Source organism: Aythya fuligula, chromosome 3 (genome assembly GCF_009819795.1).
Source record: "Aythya fuligula isolate bAytFul2 chromosome 3, bAytFul2.pri, whole genome shotgun sequence".
Lineage (NCBI taxonomy): Eukaryota > Metazoa > Chordata > Aves > Anseriformes > Anatidae > Aythya > Aythya fuligula.
This window is the reverse complement of record NC_045561.1, coordinates 117,360,442-117,383,633: the sequence shown is the minus strand read 5'-3', so window position 1 is coordinate 117,383,633 and position 23,192 is coordinate 117,360,442. Positions and strand designations below refer to the sequence as shown.

The following is a 23,192-nucleotide window of genomic DNA, read 5'->3' as shown; positions in this document are numbered from 1 at the left end:
ACCGGTTTAATCAAAGGACTTGCACAGAAAGGCTTCAAAGAAAAGTATCCTGGCTGAAGGTCCTTTTCCTGAAGAAAGGGATCGCTGTACAAAATCTAAAGTTAACTAATCATTTTCATGAGAAAGAAAACTCTCAAAGCTGCCACGGTTCCATTAAAAACAAGGGGTGAGAGAGACCAGATCCCAGGTTACAGCCAAATGCAGTACAATATAAAACAAATAAAACAGAACAACACAAAACAAAATACCGTCAATATTCCCCACGTAGCATGGCTTCTGTTAATGGAAGTAATGAGGGAGAAAAGCTGAGTCCTCAAGTACAAAGAGAAGCATGCAAAGTTGAATTTATTTCTTCCAAGTGTCATTGACCATCTCTAAACAGCACTGCAGTGACACAGTACAACAGCTCTATGCAAGCAGCATAAAAAGTAAAAAGGTCTGATTCATCTCGAACACAATTTTCTTGCCTCTGGAATATTTAGAAAATGCAACATGAATAACTCCCACATACTTCCATTTACCAAGCATTTAACATGAATTTTATGTTAAAAATACGTATCGCTTTATTTATCTGCTGGAAAAAAAAAACACATTATTTAAAAAAAAAAAAAACACATGCGGGTTTTCTCACACTGCTCCATTTGTGTGCTTGCAAGGCAGCACACTGACTTCAGCCACTTCGTTTTCGCATGCTCTTAAAATTACTTGGTGACACAGTCTGTGTCGTAATTAGTTTCCTCGGTAATCTGCAGAGCCAAGGACAGACTACTCGAAAAGCAATTTTGTCTCCAGTAAAATTAGCAAGGCACCCGCAGCAGAAGACGCTGAACAGCCGCGTCCTGAAGCACCTGACGCCCAAACGAGCGCGGCACCAAATTGAGCAGAAACCTGCAAACTCCACCCTTCTTCCAGAATGAGCTGGGTGTCCTTACGTGCTCACAAGCGGCGTGCTACAGCAAAAGAAAAGCATTTTTTTTTCCTGCAACTTGTTAGCTGGTTTATTGCCTTGATTGTTGCTCGTGCAAAGAGCAGCACTGCACTTTTTGTCTGGTCTTCGAATGACAAGGGGAAAAAAAAAAAAAAAGAAAAAAGAGAGTAGAAGCGTTTGCTGCCCTCCAGAGGAAAACCAAATGAAATTACAGCTTTAAAATATGATGGTGGACATGAAGCTAGACAAGGGCTGGTCCTAACCAGCTTTAAAACTGCTTTCTTTAGTGGATGACAGTGGGATCAAGGAAAATCCACTGCACTGAGCTATGACAACAAGGTGACAAACTGTGAGAGGGACGGTTGCCTAGTTTTAACAGCTCTAAAATACCAAATCTTGCCAGGTTTTCTTCTCAGTTTCACCCTACAAAACGTACCTGGAAAGTTGTGGATTTAATGAACCAAAGCACATGTAATTACAAAATCACTGATTTTCAGCTCACCAACGGTACAAGGAGAAGAAGAACATCTCCCTGTCACTCCGAAATACTGCAAGGGTAACTGCGTTGGAGACCGCAAGGGGCTCAGAGCTCCTGAGCACTGACGCTGTCGGGGTGAGTCATCCCTTACGGGAGCTGACGTCTGGCTTTCCTCCAAACCAGGATCAGTTCCCCTTCCCAGCCTAAAGCAATAAATCCCACGGCAATGGGATTCGTCACAACTCCAAATCAAGGTGACGAAGCAGAAAAGGTAGAAGTCCAGACAGAACACCAAAAAAATTAGGAAAAGCTTAGCATTTCCTAAACCAGATAAACCACGGCGCTATGCAGCGTGCACCGTAATGCTGGAGGTTGAGCTAGAAATAATCTTTGCTTAAATATGTGTAACTGGATAAATGCTGCCTTTCAAGAAAATGAGACAGGAATATTCAGTGTTTGCTCTTCTTACAGCAGCTGGAGAATACTTTTAAGTGATTACATTAAAGAAAATCAAACACTTACCTGACAGCTTCTGCTACGTTATTGGAAGTGTGACCCGACAAGGCGTCGTGAAGGTTTCGGATGAAGTAATCTCGGTAGTCTTCAGGCAGGGCCATGAAGGTTCCTCCCATCACGATGAACTCCACTTTATCCACGCTGTGGCCCAGTTGCTTCAGCTGTAAAAGCGCCGGGGAAAAGTTATCAGTGACTTAGCTGAAAGACCTTCCTGAAAACCCTGGCACTCCTACATCTAATAGTTCCTTCACCACTTGTCCTATCCTCTGTAAATGACAAACTATTAATGCTTTTGTACAGATTTCTCATAATCCCCCTCCAAAACCCAGGGATTATTTCTCTACTGCAAGAACACAGTACAGACACCGTGCCCAGTGCAGATTTTTGTGACAAAGCAGAGTAATTTGAGCATAGCAGCTTGCCAACGTAGTTAGACAGGTTCCAATTTGAAGCTAACATAGATATGGCCAGTAAGAAAAGTTTCTTCACTTCTGCTTCAATCCATGCAGAACCATCCTTAAAAGCTTGTGGGAGAAAAGGACTACACCGAATCCACAGAGAATTTTCCACTGGGTTTGGAGATAAACAGGAAACCAGTAAAAGCAGAGTAGGACTAAGAATGAAATCACATCTTTCAATTTTCCAGTGAAGACCAAAAACATCATTTTGGTAGGAAAGACACTATTTCAGTAATAAATTCTAAATGTAAGCAATTATCAAGAACTGGCAGTTGCCAAAAATCTCTACAATTTTGTTGTAATAGGGCCTCCTATCAGTAATTAAGTACCCTTCAGAAAAGATAACATCTCAGAAGAGTTGCAAAACTTGTCATTTATTTAGTGGAAATGACAGTTAGAAAATTAAAAGGTTTAAAAATAATTCCTCCGTGGGGATCGAGTCAGGCTAACTTAGAATTACAGAATCATGGAAAAACTGAGGGCAGAAGGGACCTGTGGAGGTCACGTAGCCCAACCTCTCTGCTCAGAGCAGCGTCAACTACAGCAATTTGTTTGTCACTGTGTCCAGGCAGGCAGCGAGTATCTCCAAGGACAGAGACTCCACAACCTCTCTGGGCAAGCTGTGTGAGTGCTCAGTCACCCTCACACGAAGAGCGTTTCACCACAACCCCTTCCACTCCCCAGTTTCACCAGTTGAGGCAATTTAAAGCATTTTTGTTATTTGCATCACAAACACAACACGCTCCCCTTCCACTGTACCTGTTCCACTCTGTGTCTTGTCTGGAGATAGGGGTCATACCTAGCCCGAATGGCCCTCATGGATGTTGGCTAAAAAACGCAAAGAGATGTAAAAAAAAACAGTTAACACAATTAAAGACAGTGAAAAAGAACAAAAGTTAACTTTTAGCATAGAAACGGGTGCTTTATTTTTATAAAAACTCGACCCTGAAGTCTTCAAACTCACAACCAGAGAGCCCATCTACTTGTAAATTTAATTTGGCTCCTTAATTTTGTAAAAATAACAAAAAGAAAAAACATTTTTAGCCCACTGAGATGGCAATGTGAGAAAAAGAACACGATTTTTCAAGTGCATTACAACAGGATGGAAATAATCTCTGAAGATTCAGAATAAAAACACTGCAAAAAATCACTAAAGAGATGTTTTTCAAAATTCCACTTTTTTCTGCCCTCTTCGTTTTAGTTTCTCTTGACTTGCACAAGTTACCCAAGGAGTGTCCTGTAGAGCTCAGTTTAAACTTCAAATATTCTTTAAGTTAATGTAGTCTTTCATTTGACACCCCAAATTACTTTTTATATTGCTATATATTATTATATTTATTATATATATATTTTTATCCCCATGAAAAGGATGTTACCTCACCATTGACCAAATTAATCTGGAATGCATTTTACCTTGTTTTTCCTACTTTACATTGGTGCAATGGCCATGAGTTTTTTGTGAAAAGTAGTGACAATAATTCAGTCACAGTGAGATCTGCTGCTGTTATGCTGTCAGCAGACACGAGGGAGCTATTTCTGTGACATGTATTTAGTGAGATATCACTGCAGATGCAGAGACATGCTCTGAGACCAGGATATTCTAAGGGCATGGCTGTAATATCAGAGGCACTAACAGGTAAATAAGGGGCTTATTTCCTGTAGGTTGGGCAGGACTGAAAGCAGATCCAGCTTGAGCACGATGCTCAGGTCACTGTCCAGTCAATATTTGAGTCTCTCTAAAAACTGAGAAGCCAAAACCTCTCTGGACCCCTACTGAAGCGTTTGATGGCCCTCACGTTTAACATTCTTTTCTTACAGTAAGTGACAATTTTCCATGTTCTGAGGCGTGCCTGTTGCCTCTCATCCTTCCAGTGGGCAGCTTGAAGAGAGGTACAGCTCTGTCTTCTTTGTACCCTTCCCTGAAACCCTTCCTGAGAACAAGCAGACATCTATGTTGCTCTGGACTGTTTAGTTAGGAAAATTTTGACACAGATTGATAACTCTTGCAGCCAGTATTCATTTAAACGAAGCGCATGCAGCAGCGTCCCCTGGGAATCAGCAATGTCACCTTCACCTGCTCTTACTCACTCATCACTTTCCACAGCTGGAAATTCAAATTAACAGCTGCTCCCACACCAGCAGGTCATGCAGCCCCAGCACAGAAGCTGCACTTGTCCTGCTCAGAATCACAGGGAATTACACATGTACCACTATGAACAGCTGCAAGGTGAGGAAAAAGAAACAACTGCTACAAAAAAAAATCAGAAGAATTTCCAGTCTTCTAGTTGAGCTGCTTTGGATCTCAGAATTTGCTAAGTCTGCTTTTGTTTCTTATTCTTGCAGCATGGGCGAATTTGTAGAATTAAAGAGCAGCCGAATCCAATCTTACAGGGTGTAGGGAATGCTTGATGGCAGAGAGAAGTAATTAATACCTCATATCCAGTGTAAGACTGCGTTGAATACTCGAAGTCAGAATCAGGCCCACCTGGGCAGTACCTGCAAATATCAAAAGACAGAAAACAGGCATCAAACTCATGCAATTGCAACAATTAATCTGCTCAAGTTACAGACATAGAAGGGGGTGCAGGTTGAGCAGACACCGCTCTGACTCCCCCATCCCTCATCAGAGAGGCAGGGGAACACAAATTCCACCCAAGCTGACCACAGCAGCACATCAGCAGCTCTCCTGGCATTGGAGAGCTCTCAAATCCACAAATACAAATCCACAAAAAGAGAAATCCACAAGAGGAAGCCCTTACTGGCACAACCACAGTGGCACCTTAATGCTACCAGGACTAAAGCTGGCTCACAACTGGTCAGAGTTCTCTGATATCTGTTAACACCGAGAGGAACTGAGGCTATGCACATACAAATGCTACGTATACAGAGAACTGCAAAACAGATCACTTGGTTTTAATGAAAAAGAAGTCAAAAAACAGCTCAGATCTGTCAAATTACAACATTAAACAAATTGACAAGACTAAACAGAGGCAAAACAAACTGTGAACATAGTTCTGGAACATGGCATTATTGTAGGGAGCTGCCCTACAGTTCTGGACTGATTGTTACATGCTGATAATTAGACTGTAGAAAGAGGAATTTTACAGCCATAAACGGTTTCAACGCTTTTCAAAAAGTTCCGTCCAAAAAATTGTCTCTGATGTAAAATATTTTTTGCTTGGCAAGGAAAGACAAAATATGGACATCGTCCAGTTACACAATCTGCATTTATTTTCCATGTGTTTATTGAATTTAACTGTCTTGATGGTGAGAAAGCTTACCTAGGTTTGTCTTCTGAACTTAGGAAAATGCTATTTAATAAATACTTGTATTTTAAGAAGGTTCTAGGGCTACTTGAGAAGAACACAGTCCATCTACTTCGGTTAACTGTATGGCTGGTGTTAAATGACAGTTCCTGCACCTAGAGGCTGGTTCGGAGCTCATTCTTTGACGCAGCAGGACCTGCAGCTATCCCAGCATGACTGCTAGCGAGGAGAGGACTGGTACATGGCAGTGATTTAATGGAATACAAATTTATTCTGCAGTACCCTCAGCTTTCTTCTGAGGGTTAATGGCCAACCTACAGTCATTGTGTGTTCAAATATGACCTGACAGGGGAGGTTGGCAGCCCGGTCGACTCGAGCTGCATGCACTGAACGTGGTAAAGGAGCAGTCAGCACACTGTTACGGTGCAGATCTTTGATGCACAGAGACTAAGATAATGCCATCTCTCTCAAATCAGAGGACACATTTTGTTCCCTGCATAACTGATTGGCTACCTCATCGCCTGCCCTGCAAGCTCAACCCAAATCATCTGTCACCATTATAAAATTAATTACCAAATTACCATGGCCAAATTAACTGGCTGGCGAAAGTTGTGCAATCCAATTGAAGAGATTTCACGTACATAATTACCTGGAACATCTCAAACACAAGAGCTGCTCCTCCAAAAACAAGCATGGAGCCAGCTCACTCTGCTAGGCAGCTGGTAGAGAAACAGGCTGATGTGTCCGATGTGACAAGGTGGAGAAGAGGAGCGATGTTTTTAAACAGATGAGCTGATACGCTCAGGGAAAACGAAAAGCATGCGATTTCAGGAGCTCAGACTCTTAAAGCAAACAGAAGCAATATACTTCAAGGTAAACTGAGCTTGGCTTTCTCAATTAAAATAAAACTCAGAAGCTATTCCCTTAATACCGCAAGCTCTTGGCAGCTAGAGGCTTCCCATCTGTGCTCTCATTTCGTTCCAGAGCCGGGCAGAGCCAACACCAAGCAAGTTTTTCGCAGACAACACCTGCACCTCCTCAGGTGGGTTTCAGTTCAGCAGTTTTCAAACTTTTTAGATTGAGCCCTCCTTCTTTTCCGCAATTGTCTTCTGCTGTCTTGTTATGTACCCAGTCTACTCTCACATGCTCAACACGTGCATGCACCATGCCAGTAATACAACTTGTATCTGATCGTTAATACATTCTCCTAATTACTGTATTCACATTAGTTTCTATTTACTGAGGTAAGTGGGGTTTAACCCATCAAAGAAGAAGGTTTTCTGCTTAAAGAAGAACTGCAAACAAGTAGAATTTGTAGTGTAATGTGTAGGTGTTGGCAATCTGCAACTCTGCACTTGTGCAGAAAAGTAGTCTGTCCCTAACATGGTGCTGCTGCAATTTATACAAAATTATACAAATAATATTAGAAAAGAGCCCTCTTTTAGGTCACCTGAGTCATACTTACACACATATGTTGCCCGTAAAGTTAATGTGTGGACACCTGTGTGGTTTACACATCACGGCCACGACAGCAATCTGTAAAAAGCAGAATTACAGTGGAGAGATATTACAGTAATTGCTTTTGAAGTTACAAAAATAAAATGCATCTTGGATGGCTATGTAAAAATGTGCATCTGCAAGACACTATTTAAAGATGTTTTCTGCTTAGTCTGCCACCTCAAATATCTGTGCGTTAACTCTTGAGAAAACGAAGATAACAAATGTATCAAGAAACAGGGATCCTATTATTATTTTTGCAATTCAGAACAAACTGGCAGTGAGCTATAAAGACCCAGGTGTCCTACCGAATCTGATTAACCACCCTGCCAAAAAGTCACGCTGACTGGCACACAGGTATTCACCAGGACCAGCTAGCACACATCTAAGACAGTGCAAGGGTGAGAATGTGCCAAAAAGCACCCTGAACACCATCTGGAAGATGAAAAGGGGGAGCCAAAGAGAAACAAAAAGACATAAAAGAAGGAAAATAAAAATAGCTTCCTCCCTCCACCTGAGCTGAGTCTTTTTTCCAGGCTGGTCTCACGCAGCTCTTCACACATCAAATGCAGGCTCAACAAAACATGCCACCTTCCCCTTTCACGAGAGTAAGGGGAAGAAAAGAGATACACACTGAAGATTTTCTAATGTTTACTGCTTTGGGGCTCCCACCTGGGAAAGCACATTGCCAGTTTTCAGAAATTCTGGTTGCAGTAAGAGTTTAATGAAACATTCTACAGCCAGAAAATAAGAAAGTAATGAAATTAAGATTTTTTTTATATAGTTATGAAAATTGAACACTTCTGGGATCTTGGTTTCTGGTGGTTGGTTTGTTGGTGTGTGCTTTTTTTTTTTGGTTTAAGCATGCTATATATACAGTGGGGAAGCTTAAAAAAACACAGCTGAATGCCACCGATGCATTTATCATCATTTTCAGCTTGAAATACCTTTTCAAAAAACATGTTAAATCCTAACATTTCCCCTTTGTTCACCAAGAGGGCCTGCAGATTCAGCTGCAGTGTTTCTACAGCAACTAAAAAGCTAGATATGCTACCCTGCAACAAAACCTCCACACCTCTTTCTCTTCTCCCAAATGCTCTGCAAATAACAGCCCTGCAGGCACGTCAGAGAAGACAACCTGGAACGTGGCAGTGCAGCCAGCACATCTTCATTGAAGTTTCTAGACACTGAATGTCCTCCTCTTTGAAAATAACTAAATCCATGATAAATTATCAGTGAGAGCAAGGGGAGGATGGTGGTGGATGGGGAGAACGACGACGTGCTTACCCCGCTCGCAGTCCTTATGGGCTTGGCCTTCAGCTTTGGCACCAGCACCTTGCGGTACTGTGGTGGAACAGCAGCGATGATGTCGACCAGACGTGGCTGCGCTGAGAGCCCATACTTGGCTGAAGTCTTGGTTTTCAGCCTGAAAGCAGAAATACCTCCAATTAATGACCCTATCCGGACTTTTGTACCCATTCCCACAGCAGCTCCATCACGATGCTTCAGTTCAGCTTGAGGGGATCCAGGTGGGTTCGCCCCATTTGCCTTTCCAGGTACCTTATTTAATACAGTAATTCCTTGCAACAGCTGCTCTGGGTATTTAAGATACAGAAAATAAACTCCAAATAAAGTCAACAAGCAACAACTGCCAGTGTTTTGAGTTTCTGTACGTTTTACTTCCAAATGTGGTTTTGCCAAAACATTGTCAGAGGTGCCCAGAGGCTGTCTCACCCATTTCCAGTGATTGAAGTCTTTTCCTAAGACTTCCATCCGATTAATCTATGTATGCAAGCTCTCAGTTCATTTCTAAAACATTTACATAAATTATTTCCAGTGTCAGCACAATGTTTACAATTACATATGTAACCGAAATACGCTGGGAGAAGTTCTGTTTTTATTATTCCACAAAGGTACAGAAGGAAGAAGTTTCTGTAAACAGTGACTTCATTAACAGCATGCTGTTAAAATGGTTGATGTAAATGTAATCTATAAATTAATCTCTATTTTCCCTGACAGTACTTATAAAAAAGATGAGCTCATAAAAAAGATGGAAAGGGACTCTTTGCTCCATCAGGTAACAACAGAACAAGGGAAAATAGTTTTAAACTAAAAGAGGGGAAATTTAGATTAGAGGTTAGGAGGAAATTCTTCACTCAGAGGGCAGTGAGGCACTGGCAGGGGTTGCCCAGAGAGGTTGGGGATGCCTCATTGTGAGAACCAAAGATATTTCTAACAGGAGGTATTCAAGGTCAGGTTGGATGTGGCTTTGAGCAACCTGATCTAGAGGGAGGTGGCCCTGACCATGGCAGGGGGGCTGGAACTGGGTGGTCTTTGAGGTCCCTTCCAACCCGAGCCATTCTGTGATGATTCTATGATGGTTATTATCAGAAAATGGCGAGAGAAATGACAGTAGGCTGTGAAAATAAAACATTGTAAACTAAAAGCCAAACATAAACGACTGTACAGGATATGATCAACACTGGTGGACCAGCTCCTCAGTGTCACCTCACAGTGACTTACTTGTTCAGATTCACGTCTTTTCCCTGTTCGTGAGCTTCAATTAGTTGTTTTATGATGTCAGCTATCGTCATCATCATCAGTTCCGCATGGCTGAGATCTCCTGAAACAGGAACAAAACAAACCACGTGTATACCCACTGCTTTGTCACCTGTGACAATCCGGGTGCCTCATTTTTCATATTCCCCACAATTTCAGGGCACTGTTCCCTCCAAAGGACATTTTGTCACTGCGCATCACTCCTGACTGGCAACAAGTGACACTCATTGCCTCTTATCATCATTTTTTTTGGCTTTTAGGACAAACTCTGTGGTCTTCCATCAAAGTGATGTACACAAGAGCCACGAACAAACAGTCAGTGGAAGCTCAACGCCATCAGCAGGTTAATCTGATGCTGCCAGCACACATGGCAAAGAACAAAACACATCCTCTGGGTAACAGCGGAGCAGCCAGGTATAATCCCAAACCTTTAATAAGATAATAACCTTTGATATAATAACCTTTTGAGGAGATAACCCCATAACCTCTGCTCCTCAGACACAGGCAGGGGGTTCAGTGCAGCAGGCAGCTCCTTGGAGCTTCCCCCCTGAGGGCCACAGCGAAGTTTTGTGCTGTGCACCCTGGATATTTTGTTTATATTTATTCTGTACCAGCTTTGGGAGAAGAGAAACATTGCTATTAAGCGATCTGACCCCAAATTTCATCAAATCCCAGCCCCTTTCCATGGGCACAACCCCAGCCCCCAGCCCCGGCTGCCCCCAGCCCCATCCAGCCCGGCCTTGGGCGCTGCCAGGGGGGAACCCGCAGCTCCCCGGGCGGTCCGATCTGACCGATCCCGATCCCGATAACGATACCAGCACTGATAACGACACCGATAACGACACGGATAAGGACACCCCCGGTACCTGCCCGTCGCCGCCCCATGGCTCCCTCACGGCCCCAGCCGCTGCCACCAAGCGAGGCCGCCCGGTCGCGAAAGCGTCGCCCGGCCGGCAGCGCTGCCGTAAAGCGTTTTGCTTTTCGCTGGAAATTTTCCTCCCTTTTATTCACATTTCGTTTTATTTTCGTCACATTTCCCTCAGTTTTGTTGATATTTTAGTGGTTTGGGTGAAATTTCAGGTGCCCGAATGTCCCCCCACCACAAGCCGCACCACAGCCGCTTGCCCCCAGAGCCGCCAGGCCCTGGCTCCCCCCCGGCCCCTTCTCCCCTCCGGCGCTAGGTGGTAGCAAAGCATTTAAACGCCAAATCCCGGTAATAAAGAACATGTTCAAATCTGACCAAAAGCCCCAATTCTCCTCAGAAAGAGCAGTCAGGGATTGGGACAGGTTGCCCAGGGAGGTGGTGGAGTCACCGTCCCTGGGGGTGTTCAAGGAGAAGTTGGACGTGGTGCTTGGGGACATGGGTTTGGTGATGACATTGGTGGTAGGGGATGGTTGAACCAGATCTTGGAGGGCTTTTCCAACCCTAATGGGTCTATGGTTCTATGATTCAGCAGGGAATGTGGTGCCTTGTGGCCCCAAGCACAGGTTTTTGTCACTCTGAGGTCCCGTTGATTTCTCCCCAAGGAGACTCCCCAGCTGCTGGCACTGTTGGTCACCTCCAGAGCTGGTGTCAGTGTGAGCTCCAAACCTCTGGCAGCTCTCCCCCAAGCACCTCTGTCTTCAGGCATGTGGCTAACGAGATGGGGCAGCCCTATGCCTCTTCCAGTCGGTACAGCCCTTGGATTTCTTACAAGATCCTTCCATGAACATCCAGTCACTTCTGGAGCCCACGTGAGCTTCAACATCTGCCACTTCTTGAAGCAAGGACTTCCACAGCTGAATTGTCTCACCTGAGGAGCTATCAGAGAATCCTAGAATGGTTTGGGTTGGCAGGAACCTTAAAAAACAAATAATTCCAGCCTCCTGCCACAGGCAGGGACACCTCACAGCAGCCCAGGCTGCCCCCAGCCCCATCCAGCCTGGCCTGGGGCACTGTCAGGGATGGGGCACCCACAGCTCCTGGAGACAGCCTGTTCAGTGCCTCAGCACCCTCACAATAAAGAATTTCTTCCTAATGTCTAATCTACGTCTCCCTTTTCTTAGTCTAAACCCCTGGTATCTTAATCTGTATCTATCAATCTGTTTTTTTTTTGTTTTTTTTTGGTTTTTTTTTTTTTGGTTGTTCTTGCAGTTAGCCAGAGCCTCACTGGTGCCTGCCAACTCCTGCATCTCCTTGCCCACAGCCTCCTGCTCAGCCAGCAGGTTCTGGAGGATCCCTCTGTGAGTTAGGGGAACCTGCTGCTGAGCAGAGAAAACAGTTTTGCAAAGAAGGAGGGAACAGGCAGCAAGAAACAGGCCACCCAAGAGAAAAAAAAAAAAGAAAAAAAAATGAGGAGAGAAAGACGCTGGCAGTTGTGATTTATGGGTTGGTAAAAATCTTTATTTGAAAACCTCGTGATTCGGGGCTGACCTGGAGATTTTTGGCATCACAACTGGTGCACATCTGGGGACTGAACAGGCAACAAGAACTGCAGGAAGAAATGAGGGCACGTGGAAACTGCTGCGGGTCGGCTCTTAGCACTGCGTGGGTTGGTTTATGAAGCAAGCAGAGCCTGCCCTGGTGCCGGAGGTCAGCGTGCGCAGTCTTGCAGGCAGATTGCAGCAGAGTGTATGTGTGTGAGACCATCCTGCCCTCCCCGTGGTGGGTTTGGCAGCCTCCTGCCCGTTCAAAGCAAGATCCCAGGATGGAACAGGTTGAAAACGCAGCTCAGACCATCTGCTCCCGTTGCTGTCTCTCTCTTGGTGCCTCCAGGCCTTTTTGGAGAGCCAAATTCAGTTTCCTTCCCCCAGTTGGGCTGGGAGTGCCCTGCGATGCCTGGACCTGTCTGTAGCAGTGGTTTTACCTCCCAGGGGGTCTCCCAGGCATCCTGTGCCAACCAGCAATTTATGAGTGGTTTGGAGAGTGGTTGTGCTCAGGATATGGGCTGCGCAAATGGTTAGAAAGCATCTATCCAGGCATGCACCTCCTGCCATCACCTTTCTCAGACCTACTGCAGCAGCTGCTGCACACCAGGAGATATTTCAGATGTGATTGTACTGTCAGAGTTTGTCTGCTTGCCCAGTCCATGCTTTAGGCTGTTTGGGACATGGAAGCAGTTCGTTATCCTGAATTATTTGGGGTGCACCCATCTGGAGGAGGCCTGGGATGTGTCTGTTGTTTGAGTTCATCCCCTAAAAGAGGACACGAGCACGTGAGAGGTAGGATGTCTGTGCTAGACACACGGTAAGGCAGTGCAAGCGTGCCAGCTGGGACAAGGCAATTGATTTCAAGCTGATTTTCATACCCCTCTCCCCTTAGCACATACGCCCACCAACGCAGCCCCACACACTGACTGCTCACCTCCCCGTCCCTTTGTTACGTGAGCTGAGCTGTGCTCTCCACCTGTTATCAGCTTCATCCACCGATTACAGCAACTTTTTATCTTACGCTTAGCTACTATCATCAGCTACTTTCCATTTGCCGCAAGGTCTCCGTGCTTTCTGTAGCTGTCTCTTAACCCGTTACAACCCTCGTGGTGCTGCTGGGACTCAGCTCTCTGCTCTCATTTCCCCGGCAGCGGTCACGTTTGCTCATCTTCCTTCTCAGGGGCTGCCACACGAGTTGGATGTCTCCAAAAATCCTCATTTTTAATCTGTGTTCCCACCTGCAGCTCCTATCATCTTCAGCTACGCATAGTCCTTCTCCCAAACAAAGCTCTGTCTTTAGCTCAGAAGAATAATTAGGAAAGCTTCATTTGGGCTAAAAAGCCAAACTACAGTACCAAACTCTGCCATTGCTCCCAGCAAGGAACATGAGGTAAATTCAGGTGGAGATTTTGGCAGAAGTGGATGGTAAACCTTGGGTAAGAGGAGGCTGGCATGTTTGGGTTTGTTCACCACATCTGAGCAGGGCTGTAGCCTAGGGCTCACATTCTGATCTTGCTTGTACTGGTGGAATTCAGATGCAGCAGTGCTGATTCATTGGCCTGTGGGGTTTAAAAGGTACTTTCATTTCTTTAATCAAACGCTACGGCTAATCAGAGTTGTACAGGATCTGGAAATACCAAGCAGTGCAGGGAAATGAGCATCTACAAAGAACGGCGCAGGCATAACAACCTTCCTCTGTAGTTGTGTAGCAATTTCTTATCCACACATCTCGAGGCGTGTTATAAGGTGGGTAAATAACCATCTGCCCGTGCAGATCAGCAGCCCAGGGCGCGGAAGGTGATACAGCTTGCCTGAGGCCAGCCAGCAGCGCAGAGGCAGAGGCAGATGGCTGGGAGTGTGTCTCTCCCTCTCTTTCTGTTTCAGATTCTGACCTATTCTGCAACCTCAGGAATGTTTATAAGGTGTGTTGCAAGTGCATGTATTTTATTCTAATACTATAATTGGTAGAAGTTACATCAAGGCGTTTTACAGGTCTGCTGTTACTTCACGGATTGACTGCTTGGCTCGGCAGTTTCCTTGACAATGTTGCTGTTCATTATTTCGTGGCATCATAAATACAAAAGCATTGTAAACTGGAGAAGCCTGAGCCTTAAGATGTACACTGAGCACTCAAGCTGCTTGATTTGCTGCAGCAAAGGCACAGCGTCTGCAGTAATGCCTGAGCACTCAGCTCCAAGCTTAGGCAGACCCTGGGAACATTACCCTTCCAGTGAGTATGAGAAAAGAAAAGCCATTGATGCAGGGTTACATCATTTCCTAGCATAGCCACTTGCTGTTTGGTACAAAGACCTAGCACTGAACTGCTGCCTGGGAAACTACGCAGAGCCTGGGACAAAAAGGAAGCGGGAGCAACAGTTTGGACTTCAGAAGCCATAAACATCCACGAAGCAATCCATTTAACTCGATTTTCTGTGGGAAGAGGTTTGTGAGGAGAGATTTGCCATACCAGGGAATGGATGTCGATGAACATTTTGGGTGGGATTTATCCTACCTGATTTCAGATGCCCAGAAGTTAGCTTTCTTAATTGAAATTAGTCTGTCTCTTGCGTAATTGATGATATAAGAGATAATTGCTACCTGCAAGTTCCCATTTCAGCTAATCATTTCAGAGGTGACCTGCTTAGACTTACCAAGCTCTCAGGCCGTTATTTTGGTTGAGATGAGCTGCCTCTTCCAGGCATACAGAGCAAGTAGAAAAATGAAAGGACAAAAACAGGGAGAGGGAGATGCACTAATCATTGCTTGGGAGCTGGGATTTATGTGGTGTTTGAGCAAGTACCCAAGGGGCAGAATTTGCTGGCAGAATCTGTCCCTTCAGTTCAGATCCGTGGTGTGTTGTGCCCAGTGCCTGATCTCAACAATGTCCAATGTCCGTGTCTCTTGTGCCAAAATTCTTGAAATCCTCAAGTGACACAGTACAGAATAATCTGCTCACAGAGTGGAAGGCTTCTCCTAATCCTTGTCAATCAGAGAATTAATTCATGGGTGTACCATGGCTCATCCTAGTGTATGGGAAGTTTTAGCTTTATCCCAGTCTGGGATATGGTAAGGCAATGAGTTGCAGTTGCTGTGCATTTAGTCCCCTTACCCTTAAAAACTGCGATTCCTTATGTTTTACTGGATACTTCCTTAATTGTAGAAAAGACAAATAAAAGCTCATGATTTACATTCCCTTAAATAATTAAACTAGTGTCAGCTTCCCACAGGAGTCATGTGCAATGCTGTAATCCAGAGTGTGGGATTTGATTTCGTTCTCACTAACACGTTCTCACTAACATGATTGACAGGATGGACTTGCCTTGCTTAACAAGAGGAAGAAGTTCTGCCTTCAGTACAGCACTAGCAAGGCTTTTCTTCAAGCATTCTCCCTGAGCTTCCTTTTTTCCACTTGTTAAAGGCTTTTCCCTCGAATGCTGTGGTGCTTCCTTCACAATCCAGCTGATGTGGCAGGGGCTGTAGGTTAAAGCTGAAGGATCACAGTAACCTTGGTGGTAAACCACTCCCTGTGTAGGGGGGATACAGTTTACATCACCCAGGTGTCTGGTAGTTTTAGCTTGTTTTCCACAAGCCCCTCACTGCCCACGGGCAGGGCAACTTCCATCATTCACTGGGAAAGCATCACAGAGCAGCTCAGGCCGTGGGATGTGCCCTGGGGTGTCTGAGCGACACACAGGCAAGCTCAGCACCCTCGAGGTCCAGCAACCACAGCAGGGATCTGCACAAAGGTTTTCTGTGCATGGTCAAAAGTCTTTGTGAACTCTGCAGAGATGACGTACCCAGAAGAAAAAGAGGATATAGCACCAGTTCAGGAGCAGCAGCAACAGGAAACGAGGCTGAGAAACACACCAGGAAAACATTCTGACTCCAGCTTGGAAACAGGAGATCCCACCTGGAGATCCAAAGGCAGGAAGGAGTCATTGCACCAGCTGCTGAACTTCCCAAAAAATACAAAGTCATTGCTCCAGCACCTTGCTATCTAAGCAGTCTGCAAGGCAGTTAAGTTTTCTTTTGGACAGCCTAAGTGAGAATGGATGCAGGACCTTCATGCTCATTTCTTTACACGGTGAGGTCAATGAAGAAAGTCTTTTCTAGCAAAAGCTGAAAAAAAAAATAAAACTGGGTCCTTGCAAAGGACTCAAAAGCAGCTGTTCTTCACCAGGCACAGCCTGTGACTCAGGCAACATTGCTGTTGTTTCCCCAACGCCAGGCAGATAAGCTTCTGTTCTGCTAAGATGAAAGATACTCTGGATCCTCCCTTACTCTGTATCAGATCCTTGGGTTGACGGAGGAATACGCCAGGGCTGAGCCTCAAACAGAGGAGATGCTAGATGAAGGTGAAAAAAAACACATGAGAATCAGACATTAATTTAGCCAGAGATTTCACATTCTGAATATATAGGTACATAGTACCTCAAATACTTTTACAAATCTGGATTGAACGGTTTGTTTCCTTTCATTAATTCATTAAAGAGAAAATAATCGTGTCAAAACATCTTTACTTCTCCTGCCCACCTTTCTGACAATCTGCAAACATGGCCCATGGAGCGCTAGCTAAAGCTGGTAAGTTTACCTTGGGAAAAGCCTGGCAGAGATCGCACGGCCCTGGAGAGATCACTGAAGGAATTGAGACCTGATTTGTCTCTCTCTAATACAAAAAATACGTAGCTTTGCCTAGCAAATTGCCCCTAATCCAAACGCAATCCATCAGGGGTAATTTACCTTGGTAGTTTCCATGCTACAGCAACAGCGGTGGTAGGTGGCTCATGTGTTTATCCAAGCACCTGTTCCCTGCTGTCTGAAGCATTTCCCTCCTGCACAGTTTTAAAATTTCTTATGGAGAAGGTGCTGAATGCAGCAGAGGTCAGGCAGGATGCTGCACATCCCTGCACGCTCCCTTCTCCACCCACCTGGACTTGCTCGTAGCCACTGGGTAGCCACTTCCCCGCAGGAGCTCCCCTCACTCCATCCCCCACATCCTCTCTGACAGCCCCAAACCACATCTTAGCAGTTGCAGATCGCTTCACAAGCAATAGAGGCTGCAGAAACACACTTCCCAGTGCCTCCCGGTGGGAGCCGAGCACCGCATTCCTGGGAGGCCACAGCAGCGCTGCCAGACCAGCAGAAATTCCCTGGACTGACTGGAACAACCAATAATGCAGCCAAGCCCAGAGCCTACGCATAACTCTTCATTACTTGGCCCCAGTCCCATGTGGAACCTTCCTCAGGCTCTGTCCATGCGGTGCTACGTCAGGATGAGGGCCCTAGATAACAGGAACTTTGTGGTGGAAACTTCTTAGGAGGGACTGAAACCTTCTACCCTCATCTTGATGCTTTCCTCTCTTGGCTTTTCTAGCCAGGATGCATTTTTGTGAAGCTTCCTACATGGATCAGTGCTTTCCTTGGGCCTCATCACAGTCATCCCAGTGCCCTTATCTGTGTTTAAATCCCTTCTTTCATCTGCCACAGAAGGAGTTCCCCCCTCATGGGGGCTATAGGCGATGCACCTGCTCCATCATCTTTCCCCTAGGTGGGGAAATAAGAGCTACCCTCTTATTCTACCCCTATGTTCTCTTTGAAAATCCTAAACAGTTTCACATCAGAGGTCTCTTTTCCTTTGTTCACTCCAGGTTCTTTATCCACTAGCCTTGTGCGATTAAAAATCACCAGGGTTCAGCCTGCAGTCCTTACGTGGACAAAGCCCTTGTGAACTAAGGGGACTTTTACCAAAATCTGCAAAAATCTGTCTGCTTCTGAAGGATACCAAATGCTTTCCCAGCAGGCTGCAGGCACTGAGGGCCTTAGAGACATGCTGGGTATATCAAGAGGTGAGGTCTGGATGAATAGCATCGAGAATCTACATCGAATCTAGGAAACCTTAGCCTGAAATGGCCAAAAAAAACCACAATTTTGATGGTGTCAGTCTGCCTCCTTATTTTTGGAAGGCACTCACAGATCAGCTGTTTTCTCAGCTGTTGTCTCCCTGCAGTTGATTTGCTTTACCCCCTAATTTTCTGAATGTTTGGTACCAGTTCCTCCTGGCATCTGTCCAGGGCCTGGCAGAGCTCGTGGAGTTTGGGCTGAGCCCTGCTGCCACTTACTCTCCAAGATCTCTTGCTCTGCCACTGAATATTAGTGAGTGAAACCCACGTGAAGCCCATGCCAGTGTTCAACATCATGACAGAAGGTGGGTCTAGCAAGTGTTAGGTATGAAGCGAGAAGATTTTAGCCATATGTTCTCTTCTGAGGCAGCAAATCACCATCAGCTGGATTCCCACCACCCAGAATGACTGCCTCCTCCTTCACCTACAGCAATGTACTGCCAGCACCACCTCTGTGCACAAAATCTGGCTATCAGTGATCTCTGAAATCAGCTTCTGCCCAGGACAGGGCGGCATACTAACGTGTAGACCTGGCGTTCGTCCTGGTGAAGCCTTTCTTTCCTCTCTCACGTGGCTTTGGAGCTCGAACAGGCGCTGGCCGAATCCCGGCGTTCCACTGGGAGCTCTGGGCCAGGGTCTTTGCTGCTGCTTTAGGGGGCAGGTTCCCAGCTGACTGGTGAGTGGCCCAGCTGGGACGGACTGGTGGTTTGGGAACAGGCTCGAGATCTGCAGTAAGTGACAGCTAGAAAGAGAAGGCAATAAGTCTCGTATTATCCTAACAGTCTCAGAGGGACTGAAAATGTTGGAGACTTGAAAACTTGAATCTATAAATGCTACTCATAACGATGAGACAAGCATATCTTCCTGCAGTGACCTGTGTTCTGTTAAAAGCTTACCTTAAGGACAAAAAGATCCCATTAGAAATTGATGCTAGCAGAGCTAAAGCCACGTTAATTGGTTCTCAACATTAACTCGTATCTTAATGCATAAAATTTCCCCTGTGCATACGGCTGTGGCTGATCCCAGTCTTGCTTTGTCACAGTTTGAATTCTCGCAGTGTAAAGGATAAAGTTTATTTTAAAATACTGTTCAATAAGCATTTTAATATGCAGAAGTTCAGCAAAAATAAAATCTTAATGACACAGTGACTGTTTTTTCCTTGAAAAAGATCCCAAATATCCAAAAAAACACAGGCTGTGCATACCAACAGCTCTGGCTTTTTTTAACTGCAGCAAATTATTTGGTAATAATAGTGAACAAACACCACCAAAACCAGACATCGACATAGAAACTCATTAAAAAGCAATATGGGCAGATAGTCTTCTGTGAAACTAGAGTCCACAGTGAAATGGTTGGGCAGAAAAGTCGATGTTGTTCTGCTGTTCCTGCCCACCTCTTTCCCCTTTCCATTATTTGAACTGGCAGCAGGGGCAGATATATGGTGCTTTGTGTCTAATTGTCTAGTAATAAATAAGCAACCCAGCAACTTCTGAATATCAGCCTAAGGAAAGGCCAGGGATTATGCAACTGGCTAAAATATGCCAGGTTCTTAGCAGTAGTTGATGTGTAACAGAGAGGTGGTGTAATATAAGCAGCTGCAGCTTTTCTGTCCTAGTGAGGAAAGCACAACACCACAGAAGCAGTCCATATCTGACCGTACCTTGCTTTTCAGCTCCTGTGTCTTTGGTGGTTCAGTTTTAGAGTTTATAGGGACAGATGGGTAGAGTGTCAAAGCCAGGCTATGCCTTTAAAATTAGAGTGACATATACAAGCTGGGTTTGAATTCCAGACATTATACTGAGCTATTTTCACTCTCAGGGGTAGTCCCACGTAGTTCAACAGGATTTCTTGGATGAATCCGTAAATTTCAAAATCAGGTTTGCAGAATAAAGGTGGTATAAATGTACACTGGACCGGATCGTGTTGCATTGCCAAGAGCTCTGGATCTTCACGTGGGATATACCCACACAGAATATAGATGTGATCCATCCTCAAAACACCAACTCCCTCTCTATATGTCATAGGATAATTTATTCCTCACTTCAAATGCTGCAATCTTATTACCTTAGGCAGTGAGGCAAGAATGACTGATCCTGTCAAAAAAAAATGTTATTTAGTACGCACTAAAAATAAGTCAGTAATTCAAGAACAGCTGTGAGGGTGGAGCAGTGTCTCCAACAGAACCAAGCAGGCAGGCTGAAAGGCAAAACCAGCCCCTAATTGCTGACATTGCAGTCATTTGCAAAGCTGTCAAAAGCATCAACCTGCTGGATTTTTACCTTCCTCGTAAAGTGTCTGTGAATGTTGACATTTGAAGGGGATGTGCCATCAAGCTGCCTCTTTTGCTGAGAGCTGCAGAAAACTCTTTATCGGAAGTCCTTCAGGGAAGAGAGCCTGGGTAAAGAACACTGATGTGGCAGCAGTGACACCTGTGAAGGGACCTTTGGGGTCAGAACCAAGGAATCACAGCAGGGCAGCACAGCTCCGTGCCAGAAGGAACAGGAGGGATGAAACAGTGGCCCAAAACACAGCCGTGTGCTTCATGCCAGGCCTGCTAAAAGCCCAAATGAGTCACTGAACCCACAGCATTCTTCACTTTTCTTTGTTCGATACTGGGACAGCAGCTGCTGAAGGCAATGGAAGCATCAAGGTGGTACAGACGAGCCTCAAAGCCTCGATCCAAAAAAGTGCTTAAAGAGATAATTAACAATGAAACTGTACTTACCTGTAGTGTAAGGCATTTCCCTGCGTAAGGACAGAGCAGGCATTCCCACCCCACTGTGGAGATGGGGAGGTGCATGGACATTCGTATGAAAGTGGCCCTTCATTCAGACACCTAATTAACTCAATTTATTGTAATGCACCATTTAAGGTAATTTAGATAATTTACTTTAATTTATTGTAAATGAAGTGTGAGTCTGGTCACATTTTCTGCTACTGTTTCCATGATTACTAATAAACTCCAAAACCCCACAAGTTTACCAGGAGGAGACTTCATTCACCATATGCAAACCTGGAGCCAGTGGAGGTAATTCCAGGAGTCAGGTCATCACCTTAATTACACGTTTCTTCTATTTTGGTGCGTTGTTGTTTAGTCTCCTGAGCTTAGAGCTCCATATAATAGCCCTTTTACATCTTCATTGTCAGCTGTAATATACTTTATTCTCATCTACTTTCTACCCTTGAATCATTGATCTATTTAAGAGCTTCATTTTAATTTGACTTGATGTTTGCTTGCTTGGGGCGCTTATTCTTTCATCGTATTCTATTCTTCTTCCAAGGATTTACTAAAAGATTTGAGTATTAAGCTGCCTTACTTGGAATTGATTAAGTAAGAGACTTTTCACAGGTCTTCAATTCAACAAGATTCTCCAGTGCTACCCTAATAATGAATGGAAATTAATTTTGGATGATTCCCAGTGAGTTATACACATTCTTCTATGCATCAGCCTACTGTAACCTAACTTTGATTGTCCTGTAGTGTTGTAATCATTAATGGCCAGCGTAACAGCAGGATTATACTTTGTGATTACATGGAGGATAAGAAACACGGCCCTTGTGCTGAAATTTGAACAGCTCAAAGCAAATACAAGTGTATTTTCAATGTAAAGGTCTAGGAAGGAGTGATGCAGCACAGACTACGCCAGATTTTTAACACAAAAAGAAGCCAGTGCTTCCAAGGTTACACAAAATAAAGACATGGAGCTCGCTTAACCCTGGGTTAGGCTGTCCTAACTTGCCTAAAAAACTCCCACTGGCTTTATGCAGGAGGGTTTGGACCTGATGTTGGGAAGGAGACTAGGTGCTTGTGCCCTTCTGATTGTGGGCTGTGGGTTAAATAACTTACAAGTTCCTAAACTCTAGGGAAAGAAAATCAAACTCATCTCTTTCTACCCTGAACTAAGATTCTTTCACTTCTGTACTGACAATAAAACAGCTTTAAATTTGAAATGAGAAGCCATGGTGGAATGAAACTCTGTAAGGGCCCTCTGATCTAAGGGCTACAGAGGAAGCCATTGGAGAATGGAAGCTGTAAGACACAGGCTGAATAACTTTAATTATATTTTCTGTTCTTTAACACCGGCTGAATCCCTATCCTAAGCAGTATTTGGGTCAGGAGAATGCCTCTCAATCTCAGGAGACAATGCCTCTCTTTTATGTAAACCTTCTTTAGCTCAACTCACATGCGTTCCCTTGGCTTTCATCGCTTGGGAAACATGCTTCCAGGTCTGCAAAAACCCCCGATACGCTTGTGAGCACATCTTTCTTCTGGCAGCTATTTGCTGCCATATCTACAAAAGCTTAGGCCCATGACGCTTTCTGGAAGCCTGACTTCCCCAGACTCCTTTCATGTGAGGATGCCCTATTTTACCCGCAACGAGCACAATGAATCCTCAGTGCTAAGACCTTCGGGCTGCTTGCTCAGGCTCAGCCCAATGAACAAAGCATAAACTAACTTCAGACTGCAGCAATCAAAAGTCGTGAGCACAGAAGAGCAGCTCTGGGGAAAGATGTGAGCGTCGTAACCGATCCAGGGCTTTGTAGGGCATGGAAACTGGTTGTCAGGATACTGAGCAGCAAGCAAAGCGAGGGAGGAGCAGATAACCAGATCACTGCCTGCACACAGACAGTTGCTGTCTCTTTTTTCCCACCGAAAGCAGATGGACTGTGTCTAGGCTGCAGCGAGGCATTGCCCCTGGAGCAGCCAGACGTGGTATGCTTTGTGTCCTCCTTATGCCTCTATCGGAGCAAAGTTTTGCAGTTAGCGAAGTTCAGTAAACGCCCTGAGCTAAAATATTCCTGGGTGTAACTGACACTGGACCCCAGCTGATATAATTACAAGCCTGTGATACTTACCAGTGATTTTGCCTTCCGGAGCTTATTAGATCCACGACCTGCTCGCTTTTTTTTCTCAGCTGCCTGCCGGCTGAGGTCTGGGGTCTCTCCTCCTCCCTTCTTTCTCCTGCAGAGCAAAACCGAATAGTATTAACAAGTGCTCTGGAGTTGGTTCCCTGGGGTTGAGAAGAAGAAAATCCCTTATGATATGCCACCCAAAAAGACATGGCTTAAGCTAATACATTTTATCTTGTACCTGGAGCAGACCAAGAGCGCACAATCAGTTGTGGCTCAGGGAAGAGTGGTAACTTGCTTTTTTTTTTTAAAGTTATGATAACTTCACAG

The 23,192-nt window shown here is 44.9% G+C and overlaps 2 protein-coding genes across 2 annotated transcripts in view; both read right to left on the bottom strand.

Moving 5' to 3' along the window:
- Positions 1-10,626, bottom strand: part of ELP3 (elongator acetyltransferase complex subunit 3) — an 86,249-nt gene extending 75,623 nt beyond the window's left edge. Inside the window, exons 1-7 of the mRNA XM_032185238.1 lie at positions 10,569-10,626; positions 9,667-9,766; positions 8,431-8,569; positions 7,112-7,182; positions 4,813-4,876; positions 3,140-3,208; positions 1,929-2,083 (exon numbers count right to left, since the gene is read on the bottom strand). Coding sequence (XP_032041129.1) covers positions 1,929-2,083; positions 3,140-3,208; positions 4,813-4,876; positions 7,112-7,182; positions 8,431-8,569; positions 9,667-9,766; positions 10,569-10,587 — 617 coding nt within the window. The 5' untranslated portion in view covers positions 10,588-10,626. The remainder of the gene's footprint in view (positions 1-1,928; positions 2,084-3,139; positions 3,209-4,812; positions 4,877-7,111; positions 7,183-8,430; positions 8,570-9,666; positions 9,767-10,568) is intronic.
- A 5,713-nt stretch (positions 10,627-16,339) lies between these two features.
- FBXO16 (F-box protein 16) overlaps positions 16,340-23,192 on the bottom strand; it is a 29,319-nt gene continuing 22,466 nt past the window's right edge. The window contains exons 7-9 of the mRNA XM_032185275.1: positions 22,869-22,974; positions 18,534-18,753; positions 16,340-16,456 (exon numbers count right to left, since the gene is read on the bottom strand). Of these exons, the coding sequence (XP_032041166.1) occupies positions 16,389-16,456; positions 18,534-18,753; positions 22,869-22,974 (394 nt within the window). The 3' untranslated portion in view covers positions 16,340-16,388. The remainder of the gene's footprint in view (positions 16,457-18,533; positions 18,754-22,868; positions 22,975-23,192) is intronic.